Source organism: Mixophyes fleayi, chromosome 2, assembly GCF_038048845.1.
Source record: "Mixophyes fleayi isolate aMixFle1 chromosome 2, aMixFle1.hap1, whole genome shotgun sequence".
Classification (NCBI taxonomy): domain Eukaryota; kingdom Metazoa; phylum Chordata; class Amphibia; order Anura; family Limnodynastidae; genus Mixophyes; species Mixophyes fleayi.
Window position 1 is genome coordinate 6775711 of NC_134403.1, and position 21619 is coordinate 6797329.

Here is a 21619-nt window from a genome sequence, read left to right on the forward strand (position 1 = left end):
GTATGGTTATTATACATCCAGAGGGACTTGTACAGTTATCTGGTATCAGTGGTCTTGTGGTTAGAGAGGTTCATCACGTTCAGCATATAGTCAGGGCCTGGTGGGGCTCAGTATCACCTCATGGTACCAGTGTGGGGGCCTGGTGGGGCTCAGTATCACCTCATGGTACCAGTGTGGGGGCCTGGTGGGGCTCAGTATCACCTCATGGTACCAGTGTGGGGGCCTGGTGGGGCTCAGTATCACCTCATGGTACCAGTGTGGGGGCCTGGTGGGGCTCAGTATCACCTCATGGTACCAGTGTGGGGGCCTAGAGGGGCTCAGTATCACCACACGTGGGGGCCTGGTGGGGCTCAGTATCACCTCATGGTACCAGTGTGGGGGTCTAGAGGGGCTCAGTATCACCACACGTGGGGGCCTGGTGGGGCTCAGTATCACCTCATGGTACCAGTGTGGGGGCCTGGTGGGGCTCAGTAACATGTACCTGTGTCTTCTATACAATGCTCAGTGTAGATAATATACATGTATAATATCACAGGGTCACTGTGGGGGTGACATAGAGGAGTGGGTGGGGCTCTGTATATAGTGGGCGGGGCTCTGTATAGAAGGGAGGGCTCTGTGTATAGTGGGCGGAGCTCTGTACAGAGGGGCGGGGCTCTGCAGGGTGAGTGTCACGCAGCAGCTGCCGGTCACCATGGTAACAGTCCCGTGATTTTTCCCCTCTCCCGGAAGCGGAAGTGGTAACCTTCCCCCTCTGGTCATGTGACGGAGAAGGGTTGTTGGTGTTACCGAGCTAGTCCTGACCGGACATGGGCTGCTGCTACAGCGGGGAGGCCGAGACCGGGAAGGGGGTGAGAGCCGGGCGAGGGGTGTGGGGGGTCCTGGGGGTGGTGCGGCGTGTGGGCTGTGGAGAGGAGAGAGTCCTGGTAGTGTGTAGTGTGTAGTGTGTAGTGTGTGGGTGTGGGGTTAGGTGTGGTCCTGGCAGTGTGTGTATATATATATTAGAGTGGGGGGAGGGAGGTGAGACTTTAGTTTGTTCTCGCCTGAATATTAAGTCTGAGTTTGCCCACACACAGTGTTACAGGCGGCTGATTAGGTTTCAGGGATCCAGCTGAATGTAGTGTGTAGTATTTGACCACCTGTATATCTGCATCCAGTGTGTACTTGTGCACTGACTGTACATGACAGGTCAGAGGTAGATATACAACTACATTTATATGGGCAGCACTGTAGCTGATATACTCAAACATGTGGAGAACATACAAACTCCACACAGATAAATCCATGGTTGGGAATTGAACGCGTGACCCCAGTGCTATAAGGCAGCAGTGCTAACCACCGAGCCACCGTGCTGCACACAGAATTAAATAAGGAAAATAATTTTGGTTTCATTATCTATCACACAGCTGCCATCTCTTCCCTCTGTTTATCAGAACTCTGCAGGCAGGTTAGAGTACATTGATCTTTGTACGACGTAGTAAAGTCTGTGTGTATTTCAGCTTGTATGGGCTTCCCTGATATCTGTATTGTGCACCAAACTTTATTTTTGCTCTCATCTTACCTCCTAGGACCAGGGTGAAAGAGAACATCTGTTACCCCCCAACCAAAACCTTCCCAACAGAACGCCAAATGGATCGGAACCCAATTCTACTAACAACCCAGCGGCTCGGACAGATGAACAGGCCCTGCTGTCACGTATCCTGGCCAGGACAGCACAGTATGTCTGACCCGAGCTCCTTCCTTCCACAGAACCACCCACACCTTTATCTGTGGGGGAAGTGGGCTGCTGCTTGTGTCTCTGAATATCTGACAAACTATATTGTAATTTGTAATCCTTTTCTCTTCATAGGAATATTATTGATGTATCGGCTGTAGAATCCCAGGGGATGGAACAGCATGAATGTATGGACAGGGCAAAGCAGTATAGGTAAGTCAGGGGCTGGAAGCAGTCGGGAACTTGTTTAATTTGGGTGATTTGTTTTTTATTTACAGGACTTTGTACATTACATTCAGGTCTCCTGTTCTCCTCATATCTTACTTTCCAGTACCAGACTAGCAAAACTCAGCAGTAATCTGACACACTGGAAGAAAGTGCCCCCTCTACCCTCGCTAACGGCCCAGCCACACCAAATACTTGCCAGCGACCCCGTGTCTTACGCAGATATACAGCAGGTAATGAGGGTGTATGGGTAGGGATCACTAACTCATCTCTAGTCTGTGGAAATAAACTCTCAATTTCTGGAACTGAGGACAAAGCAATTATTGGCAATTGACTGGTTATCATTAGTGGCAACAGCGTTTTTTTGTTGTTTTTTTTTTTAATCCTTTTTAAAACATTTTATTGCAAAACTGTAAGGGTTGTTGTAATTGTGTAAGATGACTAAGGGCTAGATTTACTAAGCTGCGGGTTTGAAAAAGTGGGGATGTTGCCTATAGCAACCAATCAGATTCTAGCTTTCATTTATTTAGTACTGTCTACAAAATGACAGCTAGAATCTGATTGGTTGCTATAGGCAACATCCCCACTTTTTCAATCCTGCAGCTTAGTAAATCTAGCCCTAAATCTCTTCATGGAGACCAGTGACACTTGCAGTGTATAAAACACATGATCTAATATACTAAGAGGAAGAGCCACATTGCAGAGTGATATCTGTAATACGTTTGGAATAATACATGTGTTTTCATGACATAAATGCAGATATATATGAAGGAGGGAGGGCTCAGGGTACTGTTCTGAAGATCTCTTTATATATGAACAGTTCTTAGTGTTTGAAGTAAAGAAATCGATCTGCAATAGCCGAAGTTTAAGGTTCCGGATTCTCCATGTAGTATGGTAGAATTTAGAAGCGCTGATTTGGGTGCCTGTTAATTCGCACTTCCGATCTGTTTCAGGTTTCAAAGATAGCAGCTTACGCCTTCAGTGCACTTTCACAGATCCGCGTGGATGCCAAGGAGGATCTCGTTGTACAGTTTGGGATTCCATAAAATCTCTGCGCTCCTTTCTCCCCTCTCTCCCACTGTCTTCTGGTTCCCTTGGAAGCACTCGTCTCCCCCTAACGCCCTGCACAGTCTCGCTGCGGACCCCTGTGTGCTCCTCCCGTCACCCCCAGGACATCGGACTCTCCTCCTGCGCTGGTCAATGTGTGTGCGGCTCTGCAGGATCTTGTACAGATCATGAGGTTTACTGATTAGCGAGAACGCACAGGGGTTAGTTAACCCTCTCCTGTCGGCCTCTTGCCAGTTGAAGCAACAGTAGATTTTGGTATAGATAGCTGGGTAGAGTGCTAAAAATAATGTAATAAAGTCATAATTTCACTGCACATATTGTCACAGATGCGTTCAGTGACCGAGACCCCAGAATTATTGGAGAAGGTTCTACGTGACGTGATGTCTGTGAGCATTCACTGTAATCTGATATTTCCCTGCCCCGGCGTTCCCATTCACTGACGTGGATACTGCACAAATCTGTTCCTGTCTAACCAGCACCTTCTGCTTTCCCCATAGCGTGGAGGCACTTCACCAATTGTGGTATCTTCCCATGTGGATCTATTATCTACATGCGCTGAAAGCAGCCATTGTGCATAGTATCGCTCGCCCAGCTACTGACATCACAATGGCTGCCTCCCCTGTGGGTGTATAATAGGTCCACTTTTTAAGTTTCATTACATCTTTCTGTGTTGCTTGTCTGCTATTACAGTGCCCTGAGATATTCACAGTAAACAAACTGTAACAGTTCACAAGGTTTAATCAACTGCCAAGTAAATCGAATGGATGAATCTGAATATTTTTGTTTCCTTTTATAAAAATCCGACATAATTGTATCTAATCAATGTAAGATGAACCGTTTGGAATTTATCCTTGGCATCCCTTCTGTTTTACCTTTTTTATTATTTCCTTATTTCCTGACACTGGAGATTAAATTTATTCCTCTGATTTCAGCGTGTCCTGTTTGTTCCTATCAGTCGCAGTCAGTGAGCGTAGAAGCAGCCGTCTCAGTAAGCACGATGGACCCTGACTTCCTGCCAGTGACACAGGGCTATGATGGGAGTGGGAAGTCAGTTCCAAGTTACATATAAAATAGGGGGGTGAGAGGAGAAAACTTACAATACAAATGAGAGGACATCCATTATTGGTTTTAATTGTCATCTTCCAGTTAAAAGGATGCCCGTGCTGGTTTTTAATTTTTGCTATTGCTTTGTGGTTGGAATAAACCATTTAAAAATATTATCACCTCTTCTGTTTCTTAGGACCAAGAAACTATGCAAAAGGTGGAATACACACTAGATTTGGCATAAAAGATATCTTATTTATTTTTTCTTAAACTTTTTGACTATCCTTCCTCTTCTCATTTTTGTAGTGAAATGCAATAAAAAATGTGCTTATAGCAGTAACTATGTGCTCTTGTACATGGAGTCCTAACGCAGTCTGTTGTGAGCTGCCCTCCATCCTCCCAGTTGAGTAATTGTCAGAGAGCCAGCTAACCTCACTCTACCAGGTAGAGGGGCAACACAGCCATGGGTGTTCACCCTCTAGGAGAGATCTGGCGTCAGATCTGGGTACACAACAGTGTGACAAGAGCTCACAATTAATATATATAATGAAACAGATGAGTAGTAAGGATGGCAGCAGTTTCAGTACAGGTTGTGTATATATAAAATACACATAAGATGGGGGTTATATTTTGCACAATTAACCTTTAAAACTAAACTGAGTAGAAAAGTGACTTTGTACTATACCAGGGTTGTCCGGCCCGCCTGTAAATGTGGCTCAGGGAAGCTAAAAGGTTGGACACCCCTGTACTATACCTCCTCTCCAGCTATTTTCTGGTTCCAGCCACCTGGGCTGCTGTCGCCACTATACCCTTTTCATTAAGCTGAGAGGGAGGATGGACACGGGCAGCCGGCTGGCACATTGGTGAGGATACCTCTGTGCTGGGAACCTTTGTACATTGTGATGTAGAGAAGAGTGTAAGCTCTGCTGGTGCATGAACTGATCTGAATGATTACACATTTGTAAAATTCTGCTTTCTTTCCTATCTAATGTCTCTATAAGACGGCAGTATGCCTGCATCACACACACACTGTATACAGCTGTCGGTCATTTGTAGTAACAGAGGGTCCAGTACAATTAGTATGCGCCAGTCATCCTCCCCCTACTCTACGTCAACATGCCGGGCGAATAAGCATCGCTAGGAGTATGATGCGTTGGTGGAGAGAGCTGCTTAGCTCAGTGATGGCTAACCAGTGACACTCCAGGTGTTGTGAAACTACAATCCCCAGCATGCTTTGCCAGCTATCAGCTAGTTATCTACTGGCAAAGCATGCTGGGGCTTGTAGTTTCACAACACCTGGAGTGTCAGGTTAGCCATCACTGGCTTAGCTGAAGGATTGGCGTATGGTAGGCTGTCCTTTTCTCTCTGCCAGATGAACAGTGCGTGTGTAGGGGGAGGAGGAGGAGTTCCCTGCAGTTCTGTCTGCTTTTCAGACGCAGTGTACACTGCAACAGCTTGAGTCTCAGTACGAGGGAAAGGGTGGAACACAGAGTTATGTAGGCGTGACTGAATAATTCAGATACTATGGGCATCTACCCACAAAAACTACCCTGTCGGATCAAGATGCAGGCGGAACACACGTCAAACAAGACTAAAAAAAGTGCGGCAGGCACTAGGTGGTGCAAGTAGTTGCAGGAACTGGTTGCAGCTTGGTAGGGTATTACGAGTGGGACGCAGCTGAGTTTGCATGCCACTCGTAATACCCTACCAAGCTGTGGCACACTCCCACTCTTTCATGTAAGTCTAAGACGTACATTGCGTCCGACTCTAAATGAAGCCCTTAGTCTTTATTGAAATCCCAGCTCCTTGTATATAAATATAACATCAATTATTTGCACTCAGGCAAGTAAAATTGTTTAGTAGAAAAATGGAAGAGATCTAGGAATGGTCTAAGCACATGTAAAGTTTTGCGAGACCGATCACAGATTAAGGTGTGGTCTTTCTAAATGGCAAGTTTTGTACCTTTGTAACATAAAGCTGATACTCCTTTTGTCCTCCTATAATTCAGTTTTCTATTTGGAAATAACTGGTAGAATGACGATTGCTACCACCATGTCTCAGCTGGATCACCTTTGTGGTTCAGCTCTCAAGCTTGTTTCTGAGGAGTGTGACCTGCTGAGTCTGAGCCAGTCAGTCACAGAGCTCCTCAGTGGTCACATGACAGCAGAGGGGGAGCTGGGGATTGTGCTGAGAGGACATATGTTCCAAATACTCATGTCATGTGACTGCTTGCCACGGTAATTGTATGACACTTGTCAAACTGAATCATTAATAGCTTGAATCACAACCCTAAGGAAAACAGAAAAACATGTCTTACAGGTAACCTGTGTTTCTCTTTATCATGAAATCATATTTATGAGTGTAGGTAACAATCACACAATCATATCTAAATGATTGTTTGGAAACCTCCGTTGTGTGACGACGTGTCTGTTGTGTGTGTGGGCAGAGTGCTCCTTGTTGGACAATTGGGATGTTGTCATTTACAAGTGGTCCTGTGTGGACAGGAGTACCAGCGGCTCAGCTTGTCCTCTGTATATGCAGCTGTGGTTATATCTTGTAATAATCAGATATCACTGTGATCTGTCCACAGTCACAACAGGGGTTTTCTATCAGGAAGAGTTGAGACACCGTCTGATCTCAGTGAGGCCACGAAACCTCTTCCTGTCTCTCCAACGGTCTTCATTAACCCCATTGCTGCACCAGTATAATAACTGTGGGTATCGGTCAAATCAGATTCCTGGATGATGCCATTATTTATCAGACTGTGCATTATAACCACAGCTCAGTGTCTGTGCACCGCCTCCTAAAAACAAGAACATTATAATTTAATTCCTACACTTTCCCAATCCCCTGCTTGGTCTAAGACAACGAGAGGCCAGTAGCACCATCCCTGGAGCTAGAACTCGTATTGTGCAGAGGAATATAACGTATACAGGACTGTGTGCAGTGTGTCTTCACCTCTGTGTGTTTTATAATATAACTACCTTTATCCCAAAAATAATCTCTGATAGGATTACAAGGTACCCCTCCCCTAGGGGTTAAGGCTGGGCTGACCGCTGCCGATTGGAGCAATAGAGGTGCAAAAATAACAATATAATAACAGACGTCAGGAAAATGTAACTCACATTTATAAGCTGACCTTCATCCTTGGTGTTTGCATGAAAACACAGAACTAGCAATCACTCACTATACCTTCTATGTATCACAGCTTTAGCAGTGCATGTAAAAGCCAGTGAATTAATTGCGTGTATAACATTATACTATATAATACATATCCATGTTGTGGTGGGATTGTGGATTTAGTATGTGTGCCCCATATTAATACAAGTTCTATATATGATTGATACAATGTTACTTTTGCATACAGACAGTTTATTCCTTATAAAGACAAGATAATGCCAGTATAATATGCTGCAGGTGTCTGGACATGTAACCCGTATAATAATAATACAAAGTGACTAGTCCCAGGCTGGGGCTGATAACTGGCTCAGGAAGATGACAGAGCTGGGGGTGTTCGGGATAAGGCTGTTTTCGGGGGGGTGGGGGGATGTGAACATCAGACAGAGTGCAGTTCTATTGACTATATGGAGCCCGTTATAGGAGACAACTGCTCAGCAGCTCATCAACCACCTCCGGGACCTTAATATAGAAGTGGAACTGTCACAGGAACACACTCCTGAGAACGCATTGTATGAGCCATTTATTTCCTCAGAGCGGAGCAGGATAAACCGCTAGTAATGGACCAGGCTCACGTGTCGTGTCCCACACACTGCTGGCGGCCTCAGACGTATCCGTGTCACCACCGGCTCTTCTATGTCTTCACTGATATAAACCCAGGACTCCCATCCCTGCCCCGTATGTGCGGACATCTCACTAAACATGGAGGTTCTATCTCCAGGAATCTGCCCCAAGCCCGGATCATGTCAGAGAAAGGGTGATCCAGAGACAGCAGCTTGCTAATCTGAGGTTATATGTCACTAGGACCCACAGTCCCTGGGGGTGTGAGGACACTACTACCCCCCCCCCCCCCCCGCCCCCATATACTTATATATAGATGTAATCTTATTAGTAAATGTCCCCCAAGACAGAGTTACTATAGGACAGTCTCCAGGTTAGGTCTTTTATCCCAGTTCCCAGAAGGGAGGGTTGTGTTAAAGGGCTCTCTGAGGCCACATGGCAGCCATGTTTAGTGGTAAAATACGAGTGATATCGTCCAATCACTGCAGCTCTGACCGGTCATGTGACTGGCTGTGGGGCATTATTCTTTCTTAGGCCTCTTGACACGCTTGGGCTTCACGTTCATCCGTTTCCAGACCTCAGCGCTGACTCTGTCTTCTTTGGTGACAGCGCTGAAGTCCAGGGTCTTGAGGTTCGTCAGGACGGACAGAATGTAGGACCTGTGGTGATAGAGGAAATAGGTCAGGTGTGTAGAAGACATTGTTTTGGGTCACAGAATGATGTAAGCACCAAAGGTCCACATAAAGGAAGAGGCCACGGGTGCAATTGGTTTGGAGTTTGTATGTACTCGGTCTGCCTAGAACACAGCGCTGTTTGGATTTAGACTATCCAGGGTTTCCAACACCCGAAGGGTGATTTTTGCAGAACTGCAGGGACTCTTCTATGACGTCTGAGGGTAATATTATTTCAGGACAGAGTTACTGTAATATATAGTGTTGGTTACAGATAACGACATCACCATAATAAAGGTATAATTTATAGGAGATGGACATGGGCGCTCACCTGTACCCTTTCTCCGCCTCTATGGGGTTACCATGCAGGGTGAGGCTCTTGAGGTTGGGCAGAGCTGCCAGTTTATCCACTTGGCCCAGCTGACCGATGCTGTTACCATGTAGGTTGAGGACAGACAGGTGACGGTAGGTAGTCAGCACCTGTCCAATGAAAACCCTCAATCCATCAGTTGAGTCAGGAAACCACAGGTCATAACTTCACCTCCAATATAAGTCTGCTAAAGCGAGCCCACGGCCTATACACCGTGGAGGCGGCCATCTTGTATGCGGAACCAATAAACTGTGACGTCACTTGTTGCAGGGCTGCATCTTACCCAAAACCAGTCTAATTCCACTGGCTATACGAAAATGTTTTATAATGTAATATATCAACAACAGCCTATATGTCAACTAGTCATTTGTTCCTAAAACACTTTTAATAACCTGTTTTCCAGTATTTTATTGTTAGTCCTCACTATTATCTAACAGAGAAGTCATCATTTTAACAGAATAAAAATATATGTCGCCTGGGTCATTTTTTACTTACTAATATTAGGAAGACAACGATGGTAGTATATGGGGTGACGGTGATTGTGCTATAACTAACGTACAGTCCCACTTATTACCCAGTGACCGTATGAAGTACTGAGCGTCACTCACGGGGTCGATGTTGGGAAGGTCATTAAAGGACAGGTCTATCCAGCAGAGACGCGACGGCTCACTGAACAGCGTCTCCACCATCTCTCCGAAGCCATGGAGGTCCGTCAGGGTGTTATTGTTGAGCCGCAGGGCTTGGCTGAGCAGCTTCCCATTCTCACATCGCTTTAAGGGTTTCGGACCCTGGCGGGGATCTTCTTGCAGTACATCTGTGGGGGGGGGCATAGAGCGTAATACAACAGGCTGTGGTCACAGGCTGCGACCTATGTGACGTTACTGGTTCCCTCCAACACTTTGGAAGGTTAAAGTGTATTAGTCATTAACCGACACTGGTGGCTGCCATTTGTGGGAAGGTCCAACATTCATGGGAGTGCAGGGAATCAATCTGCCAAGAACTAGTGACATTAGTGAGGCTCATTGTTTGTGCCTCTGCGGTATCACTAGATCCGAGGGAATGAATAGTGGATCAGCCCACAATGGCAGCCTCCGCTGTGATTATAGGACAGCCTTTAAAAGCAAAATAACATCCACATGTATGACAGGCTGTGTATTACTGAGCTGGATAATATACCTGACAGGTTCATACATAGCTAGATATGTCTGTCAGCCCTCTGCAGCAGGCTGCCACGCCAGGAGGGAGGGACTGACAGCTTGGCAGACTTGCTGGCACTGTCTGATTCACTGATATCACAAGATCTCAGGTGTCTGCAGTCTCAGCTATCTGACCTGTGAGTTCTCATTGGTACACTGCTGAATCTGCACACGGATGTGTACAGATGTGCGTGAACAATGTATGTCTGGTGTATGTGTGCGTGTTGTATTTGTTCCCTGTGGTTTGCAGACCATAATTTAGGAATGAGGAGCGACGCGTTACCCCGTTACCTTCCATGGAATTGATGCATTTGAACGCCAGATCTACTGGGGGGCCCAGCTGGGAATCGGCGTCACGGTGTTTACTCATCTTGGGGGTGACTGAAAGCAAGAGGAACATGTTTTACTGCAGACGTCATATACATACGTATGAGAGAGTACAGAACACATCCAGTGTAATATATCCCCAAACTTTGCTCATGGGTTATAACAGGAATCACACCTGTATTCACTATTAACTTGTATATTACACCTATATCATGTACTGCTATATATGATGTATCATCATCATCAATTTATATAGCGCCAACATATTCCGTAGCGCTTTACAATTGGGGACAAACATAGTAAACTAATGAACAAACTGGGTAAAACGGACAAAGAGTTGAAAAGGCTGCTCGCAAGCTTTATAACGGCAGTATATTCTAACAATATAATCTAATATATATAAACCTAGCGGCGTGTGTTAGTGTGTGTGTGGAAAAAACTATTTTCTCAGAAAGGGCTCATCCAATTGACCTGAAATTTGGTATACTGACATTATTTGACAAAAAAAATTATAATAGTGAAGTCAGTTAACTTCCATCATCCCCCCTTCCCCCCGTGGGAGGGGTAGTAAAGGCTAAATTTACGATTAAGATTAAAAGTTGGAAGCATAATTATGCTATTGAGAAATCTGAATGTTAAGAGAGGACTGTGCAATCAGTAGCGACAGCACTGAAAACGAATGTGATACAAGCAGAAGTTTTGACTGGCTCTGCTGAAGGAGAGAAGGTGATGATACCTCGGATTGACTTATGTCCATCCGAAACAGGACTGCCGTTTAAGCTAAGACGGCGGCAGTTCCCTTTGAAGGCGGCATTTGCTATGACCATTAACAAGTCACAGGGTCAAACACTTGACCGTGTGGGTATTTATTTACCGGAGCCTGTCTTTGGTCATGGACAATTGTATGTCGCATTTTCACGAGTACGGAGAAGCAGTGATGTGAATGTGCAGGTTATGAATACTGCCCTTCAAGGAAGACTGATTGAGCACAGCGATAAGGTGTTTAGCAGAAACGTTGTGTATCGAGAGGTTTTAGAACAGTAAGACGATGGAGATGAAGGATGTGGCGATGAAGATGAAGGATGAGGTGGTGACATGTGGACAAAACCACGTTAAAAAAGGGCGCTTGCGTCGGGAAGTAACGCTCTTCCCCTGAGGAGGCCTGGGCTAGGCCCAAATGCATGACAAGAACCTTTTTAACACCTTAAGTAGCTTGATTTGACTAGAATGCATGAGTATCATGCACGGGTTAACATGTACTGTAATATATGTCACCTACATAATAATCTCATGTGCCGCCTGGTTGTACCGGACAAGCACCTGATCACCTAATATCCACCAGGACAAGGTAAATCTTTATATAATTCTATATTACACTGATAAAGTATTGTCTTAAGTTACCTCTAATTACACTATAGACGGGTAGATGCCTAAATACCAGACTCCCATATATTACACAGGTTACATGTCTATGTACCTCTGTGTTACATGAAACATCTGTATACATCTATATTACACCTCTATATTATACCATACACAGGACGTGTACCTCTATATTACACTTTATACCTCTATATTACACCATACACATATAGTGTAATATAGAGGTACACGTCCTGTGTATGGTGTAATATAGAGGTATATGTCCCGTGTATGGTGTAATATAGAGGTATATAGTGTAATATAGAGGTACACGTCCTGTGCATGGTGTAATATAGAGGATTATAGTGTAATATAAGGGTACACGTCCTGTGTATGGTGTAATATAGAGGTACATGTCCTGTGTATAGTGTAATATAGAGGTATATAGTGTAATATAGAGGTACACGTCCTACCTCTATATTACACCATACACAGTACATGTACCTCTATATTACACCATACACAGGACATGTACCTCTATATTACACCATACACAGGACATATACCTCTATATTACAATATACACAGGACATGTACCTCTATATTACACTATATACCTCTATATTACACCATACACAGGACGTGTACCTCTATATTACACTATATACCTCTATATTACACCATACACGGGACATATACCTCTATATTACACTATACACAGGACATGTACCTCTATATTACACCATACACAGGACGTGTACCTCTATATTACACTATAATCCTCTATATTACACCATACACAGGACGTGTACCTCTATATTACACTATATACCTCTATATTACACCATACACGGGACATATTCCTATATATTACACCATACACAGGACGTGTACCTCTATATTACACTATAATCCTCTATATTACACCATACACAGGACGTCTACCTCTATATTACACTATATACCTCTATATTACACCATACACAGGACGTCTACCTCTATATTACACTATATACCTCTATATTACACCATACACAGGACGTCTACCTCTATATTACACTATATACCTCTATATTACACCATACACAGGACATATACCTCTATATTACACCATACACGGGACATATACCTCTATATTACACCATACACGGGACATATACCTCTATATTACACCATACACGGGACGTGGTACCTCTATATTACACCATACAGGGGACGTGTACCTCTATATTACACCATACACGGGACGTGTACCTCTATATTACACCATACACGGGACGTGTACCTCTATATTACACCATACACGGGACGTGTACCTCTATATTACACCATACACGGGACGTGTACCTCTATATTACACCATACACGGCACGTGTACCTCTATATTACACCATACACGGGACGTGGTACCTCTATATTACACCATACACGGGACGTGGTACCTCTATATTACACTATATACCTCTATATTACACCATACACGGGACATATACCTCTATATTACACTATACACAGGACATGTACCTCTATATTACACCATACACAGGACGTGTACCTCTATATTACACTATAATCCTCTATATTACATCATACACAGGACGTCTACCTCTATATTACACTATATACCTCTATATTACACCATACACAGGACGTCTACCTCTATATTACACTATATATCTCTATATTACACCATACACAGGACGTCTACCTCTATATTACACTATATACCTCTATATTACACCATACACGGGACATATACCTCTATATTACACCATACACAGGACATATACCTCTATATTACACCATACACGGGACATATACCTCTATATTACACCATACACGGGACGTGGTACCTCTATATTACACCATACACGGGACGTGGTACCTCTATATTACACCATACACGGGACGTGGTACCTCTATATTACACCATACACGGGACGTGTACCTCTATATTACACCATACACGGGACGTGTACCTCTATATTACACCATACACGGGACGTGTACCTCTATATTACACCATACACGGGACGTGTACCTCTATATTACACCATACACGGCACGTGTACCTCTATATTACACCATACACGGGACGTGGTACCTCTATATTACACCATACACGGGACGTGGTACCTCTATATTACACCATACACGGGACGTGGTACCTCTATATTACACCATACACGGGACGTGTACCTCTATATTACACCATACACGGGACGTGTACCTCTATATTACACCATACACGGGACGTGTACCTCTATATTACACTATAATCCTCTATATTACACCATACACGGGACATGTACCTCTATATTACACTATAATTCTCTATATTACACCATACACAGGAAATGTACCTCTATATTACACTATAATCCTCTATATTACACCATACACAGGACATGTACCTCTATATTACACTATAATTCTCTATATTACACCATACACAGGACATGTACCTCTATATTACACTATAATCCTCTATATTACACCATACACAGGACATGTACCTCTATATTACACTATAATCCTCTATATTACACCATACACAGGACATGTACCTCTATATTACACTATAATCCTCTATATTACACCATACACAGGACATGTACCTCTATATTACACTATAATCCTCTATATTACACCATACACAGGACATGTACCTCTATATTACACTATAATCCTCTATATTACACCATACACAGGACATGTACCTCTATATTACACTATAATCCTCTATATTACACCATACACAGGACATGTACCTCTATATTACACTATAATCCTCTATATTACACCATACACAGGACATGTACCTCTATATTACACTATAATCCTCTATATTACACCATACACAGGACATGTACCTCTATATTACACTATAATCCTCTATATTACACCATACACAGGACATGTACCTCTATATTACACTATAATCCTCTATATTACACCATACACAGGACATGTACCTCTATATTACACTATAATCCTCTATATTACACCATACACAGGACATGTACCTCTATATTACACTATAATCCTCTATATTACACCATACACAGGACATGTACCTCTATATTACACTATAATCCTCTATATTACACCATACACAGGACATGTACCTCTATATTACACTATAATCCTCTATATTACACCATACACAGGACATGTACCTCTATATTACACTATAATCCTCTATATTACACCATACACAGGACATGTACCTCTATATTACACTATAATCCTCTATATTACACCATACACAGGACCAATACCTCTATATTACACCAAACACAGGACATATATCTCTATATTACACCATACACAGGACATATACCTCTATATTACACCATACACAGGACATGTACCTCTATATTACACTATAATCCTCTATATTACACCATACACAGGACATGTACCTCTATATTACACCATACACAGGACATGTACCTCTATATTACACTATAATCCTCTATATTACACCATACACAGGACATGTACCTCTATATTACACTATAATCCTCTATATTACACCATACACAGGACATGTATCTCTATATTACACTATAATCCTCTATATTACACCATACACAGGACATGTACCTCTATATTACACTATAATCCTCTATATTACACCATACACAGGACATGTACCTCTATATTACACTATAATCCTCTATATTACACCATACACAGGACATATACCTCTATATTACACTATAATCCTCTATATTACACCATACACAGGACATGTACCTCTATATTACACCATACACAGGACATGTACCTCTATATTACACCATACACAGGACATGTACCTCTATATTACACCATACACAGGACATGTACCTCTATATTACACCATACACAGGACATGTACCTCTATATTACACCATACACAGGACATGTACCTCTATATTACACTATAATCCTCTATATTACACCATACACAGGACATGTACCTCTATATTACACTATATACCTCTATATTACACCATACACAGGACGTGTACCTCTATATTACACTATATACCTCTATATTACACCATACACGGGACATATACCTCTATATTACACTATACACAGGACATGTACCTCTATATTACACCATACACAGGACGTGTACCTCTATATTACACTATAATCCTCTATATTACACCATACACAGGACGTGTACCTCTATATTACACTATATACCTCTATATTACACCATACACGGGACATATTCCTATATATTACACCATACACAGGACGTGTACCTCTATATTACACTATAATCCTCTATATTACACCATACACAGGACGTCTACCTCTATATTACACTATATACCTCTATATTACACCATACACAGGACGTCTACCTCTATATTACACTATATACCTCTATATTACACCATACACAGGACGTCTACCTCTATATTACACTATATACCTCTATATTACACCATACACAGGACATATACCTCTATATTACACCATACACGGGACATATACCTCTATATTACACCATACACGGGACATATACCTCTATATTACACCATACACGGGACGTGGTACCTCTATATTACACCATACAGGGGACGTGTACCTCTATATTACACCATACACGGGACGTGTACCTCTATATTACACCATACACGGGACGTGTACCTCTATATTACACCATACACGGGACGTGTACCTCTATATTACACCATACACGGGCCGTGTACCTCTATATTACACCATACACGGGCCGTGTACCTCTATATTACACCATACACGGCACGTGTACCTCTATATTACACCATACACGGGACGTGGTACCTCTATATTACACCATACACGGGACGTGGTACCTCTATATTACACTATATACCTCTATATTACACCATACACGGGACATATACCTCTATATTACACTATACACAGGACATGTACCTCTATATTACACCATACACAGGACGTGTACCTCTATATTACACTATAATCCTCTATATTACACCATACACAGGACGTGTACCTCTATATTACACTATATACCTCTATATTACACCATACACGGGACATATTCCTCTATATTACACCATACACAGGACGTGTACCTCTATATTACACTATAATCCTCTATATTACATCATACACAGGACGTCTACCTCTATATTACACTATATACCTCTATATTACACCATACACAGGACGTCTACCTCTATATTACACTATATACCTCTATATTACACCATACACAGGACGTCTACCTCTATATTACACTATATACCTCTATATTACACCATACACGGGACATATACCTCTATATTACACCATACACAGGACATATACCTCTATATTACACCATACACGGGACATATACCTCTATATTACACCATACACGGGACATATACCTCTATATTACACCATACACGGGACGTGGTACCTCTATATTACACCATACACGGGACGTGGTACCTCTATATTACACCATACACGGGACGTGGTACCTCTATATTACACCATACACGGGACGTGGTACCTCTATATTACACCATACACGGGACGTGGTACCTCTATATTACACCATACACGGGACGTGTACCTCTATATTACACCATACACGGGACGTGTACCTCTATATTACACCATACACGGGACGTGTACCTCTATATTACACCATACACGGGACGTGGTACCTCTATATTACACCATACACGGGACGTGGTACCTCTATATTACACCATACACGGGACGTGGTACCTCTATATTACACCATACACGGGACGTGGTACCTCTATATTACACCATACACGGGACGTGTACCTCTATATTACACCATACACGGGACGTGTACCTCTATATTACACCATACACGGGACATGTACCTCTATATTACACTATAATCCTCTATATTACACCATACACAGGACATGTACCTCTATATTACACTATAATTCTCTATATTACACCATACACAGGAAATGTACCTCTATATTACACTATAATCCTCTATATTACACCATACACAGGAAATGTACCTCTATATTACACTATAATCCTCTATATTACACCATACACAGGACATGTACCTCTATATTACACTATAATCCTCTATATTACACCATACACAGGACATGTACCTCTATATTACACTATAATCCTCTATATTACACCATACACAGGACATGTACCTCTATATTACACTATAATCCTCTATATTACACCATACACAGGACATGTACCTCTATATTACACTATAATCCTCTATATTACACCATACACAGGACATGTACCTCTATATTACACTATAATCCTCTATATTACACCATACACAGGACATGTACCTCTATATTACACTATAATCCTCTATATTACACCATACACAGGACATGTACCTCTATATTACACTATAATCCTCTATATTACACCATACACAGGACATGTACCTCTATATTACACTATAATCCTCTATATTACACCATACACAGGACATGTACCTCTATATTACACTATAATCCTCTATATTACACCATACACAGGACATGTACCTCTATATTACACTATAATCCTCTATATTACACCATACACAGGACATGTACCTCTATATTACACTATAATCCTCTATATTACACCATACACAGGACATGTACCTCTATATTACACTATAATCCTCTATATTACACCATACACAGGACATGTACCTCTATATTACACTATAATCCTCTATATTACACCATACACAGGACATATACCTCTATATTACACCATACACAGGACCAATACCTCTATATTACACCAAACACAGGACATATATCTCTATATTACACCATACACAGGACATATACCTCTATATTACACCATACACAGGACATGTACCTCTATATTACACTATAATCCTCTATATTACACCATACACAGGACATGTACCTCTATATTACACCATACACAGGACATGTACCTCTATATTACACTATAATCCTCTATATTACACCATACACAGGACATGTACCTCTATATTACACTATAATCCTCTATATTACACCATACACAGGACATGTATCTCTATATTACACTATAATCCTCTATATTACACCATACACAGGACATGTACCTCTATATTACACTATAATCCTCTATATTACACCATACACAGGACATGTACCTCTATATTACACTATAATCCTCTATATTACACCATACACAGGACATATACCTCTATATTACACTATAATCCTCTATATTACACCATACACAGGACATGTACCTCTATATTACACTATAATCCTCTATATTACACCATACACAGGACATGTACCTCTATATTACACCATACACAGGACATGTACCTCTATATTACACCATACACAGGACATGTACCTCTATATTACACCATACACAGGACATGTACCTCTATATTACACTATAATCCTCTATATTACACCATACACAGGACATGTATCTCTATATTACACTATAATCCTCTATATTACACCATACACAGGACATGTACCTCTATATTACACTATAATCCTCTATATTACACCATACACAGGACATGTACCTCTATATTACACTATAATCCTCTATATTACACCATACACAGGACATGTACCTCTATATTACACTATAATCCTCTATATTACACCATACACAGGACATGTACCTCTATATTACACTATAATCCTCTATATTACACCATACACAGGACATATACCTCTATATTACACAGGACTCACCCGCAGTGTGCCGGGCTCAGGCTCTGTGGTCTCCATGGTAACAGTACACAGCGGTCACATGGTGCGACTGGAAGTGACGTCACACAGTCCTCACACCGTCTCCCGGATTCCCTGTTATACCCTCACCCACCTCCCGCTCTCACCACCTACCTCAGGGTGGTTCTTGGAAGGCGGACTAATAAAGTGTTGGCCACACCCCCTCTGCTGGCCCCGCCCCCTCACGGGCGCTGTGTAGTGAGATACGGCTTCCAGTAGCGGATCCTGGACACAGCCCCAGACTGTGCAGCCCCCGGGAGATGGTGATATATATATCACATTATTACACCTAGAGCAACATATTTACTTTGTAAAGTCTGTAATGTACATTATCTGATAATGTCACACGTGATGCATCTATACAGAGTACCCGGATGATGGGTTATACAGAGTACCCGGATGATGTGTGTCACATGTAGGTAACACTGGAGGGAGGAACCTTCTGTTAGTCTAAGTTAAGACCTTTCTGCCCAGAAAAACATACACATCAACATCTGTCTGTCCCCCAGAGAACAGAGGTCTGTACTGCAGGATGGACAAGTAAACAAGGGTAGTTGAGATAGTTTAACTAAAATTATTATTTCTCTTTAATCCTTTCATCTCCGGACCTGGGAAAATGGAGGTCTGCACAGCATACAGCCCCCGGAGAATGGAGATCTGCACAGCATACGGCCCCCGGAGAATGGAGATCTGCACAGCATACAGCCCCCGGAGAATGGAGATCTGCACAGCATACGGCCCCCGGAGAATGGAGGTCTGCACAGCATACAGCCCCCGGAGAATGGAGGTCTGCACAGCATACGGCTCCCGGAGAATGGAGATCTGCACAGCATACAGCCCCCGGAGAATGGAGATCTGCACAGCATACGGCCCCCGGAGAATGGAGGTCTGCACAGCATACAGCCCCCGGAGAATGGAGATCTGCACAGCATACGGCCCCCGGAGAATGGAGATCTGCACAGCATACGGCCCCCGGAGAATGGAGGTCTGCACAGCATACGGCTCCGAAGTATAGAGGTCTGCACAGCATACGGCCCCCGGAGAATGGAGGTCTGCACAGCATACAGCCCCCGGAGAATGGAGATCTGCACAGCATACGGCCCCCGGAGAATGGAGGTCTGCACAGCATACGGCCCCCAGAGAATGGAGGTCTGCACAGCATACGGCTCCGCAGTATAGAGGTCTGCACAGCATACGGCCCCCGGAGAATGGAGGTCTGCGCAGCATACGGCTCCGCAGTATAGAGGTCTGCACAGCATACAGCCCCCACAGTATAGAGGTCTGCACAGCATACGGCCCCCGCAGTATAGAGGTCTGCACAGCATACGGCCCCCGGAGAATGGAGGTCTGCACAGCATACGGCCCCCGGAGAATGGAGGTCTGCACAGCATACGACCCCGCAGTATAGAGATCTGCATAACATACGGCCCCCGCATTATAGAGGTCTGCACAGCATACGGCCCCCAGAGAATGGAGATCTGCACAACATTCGGCTCCCGGAGAATGGAGGTCTGCACAGCATACGGCTCCTGGAGAATGGAGGTCTGCACAGCATACGGCCCCCGCAGTATAGAGGTCTGCACAGCATACGGCCCCGCAGTATAGAGGTCTGCACAGCATACGGCCCCCGCAGTATAGAGGTCTGCACAGCATACGGCCCCCGGAGAATGGAGGTCTGCAAAGCATACGGCCCCCGGAGAATGGAGGTCTGCACAGCATACGGCCCCCGCAGTATAGAGGTCTGCACAGCATACGGCCCCGCAGTATAGAGGTCTGCACAGCATACGGCCTCCGCAGTATAGAAGTCTGCACAGCATACGGCCCCGCAGTATAGAGGTCTGCACAGCATACGGCCTCCGCAGTATAGAAGTCTGCACAGCATACGGTCCCCGCAGTATAGAGGTCTGCACAGCATACGGCCCCCGCAGTATAGAGGTCTGCACATCATACGGCCCCCGCAGTATAGAGTTCTGCACAACATACGGCTCCCGCAGTATAGAGGTCTGCACAGCATACGGCCCCCGGAGGTCTGCATAGCATATGGCCCCTGGAGAATGGAGGTCTGCACAGCATACGGCCTCAAGAAAATGGAGGTGTTCACAGCATACGGCCGCCGGAGGTCTGCACAGCATACGGCTCCTGGAGAATGGAGGTCTGCA

The 21619-nt window shown here is 43.4% G+C and overlaps 2 protein-coding genes across 4 annotated transcripts; one reads left to right on the plus strand and one right to left on the minus strand.

The window, feature by feature from the left end:
• The first annotated feature begins 711 nt into the window (after positions 1-711).
• LAMTOR1 (late endosomal/lysosomal adaptor, MAPK and MTOR activator 1) lies at positions 712-3930 on the plus strand. Its single transcript, XM_075198356.1, has 5 exons — positions 712-848; positions 1566-1714; positions 1847-1924; positions 2043-2169; positions 2890-3930. The coding sequence occupies exons 1-5, from the start codon at positions 807-809 to the stop codon at positions 2980-2982; spliced, it is 489 nt and encodes a 162-aa protein (XP_075054457.1). The 5' UTR covers positions 712-806; the 3' UTR covers positions 2983-3930.
• A 3469-nt stretch (positions 3931-7399) lies between these two features.
• On the minus strand, positions 7400-19822 carry LRRC51 (leucine rich repeat containing 51). 3 transcript variants are annotated; one of them, XM_075198358.1, is made up of 5 exons: positions 19575-19822; positions 10315-10404; positions 9436-9641; positions 8789-8937; positions 7400-8445 (listed from the first exon to the last, which is right to left on the minus strand). In XM_075198358.1, the coding sequence occupies exons 2-5, from the start codon at positions 10391-10393 to the stop codon at positions 8307-8309; spliced, it is 573 nt and encodes a 190-aa protein (XP_075054459.1). In that variant the 5' UTR covers positions 10394-10404; positions 19575-19822; the 3' UTR covers positions 7400-8306. The 3 variants fall into 3 exon arrangements, with proteins under 3 accessions (XP_075054459.1, XP_075054458.1, XP_075054460.1); XM_075198357.1 differs by lacking the exon at positions 19575-19822 and adding an exon at positions 19425-19533; XM_075198359.1 differs by lacking the exon at positions 19575-19822 and adding an exon at positions 19403-19421.
• Between the last annotated feature and the right edge of the window lie 1797 nt (positions 19823-21619).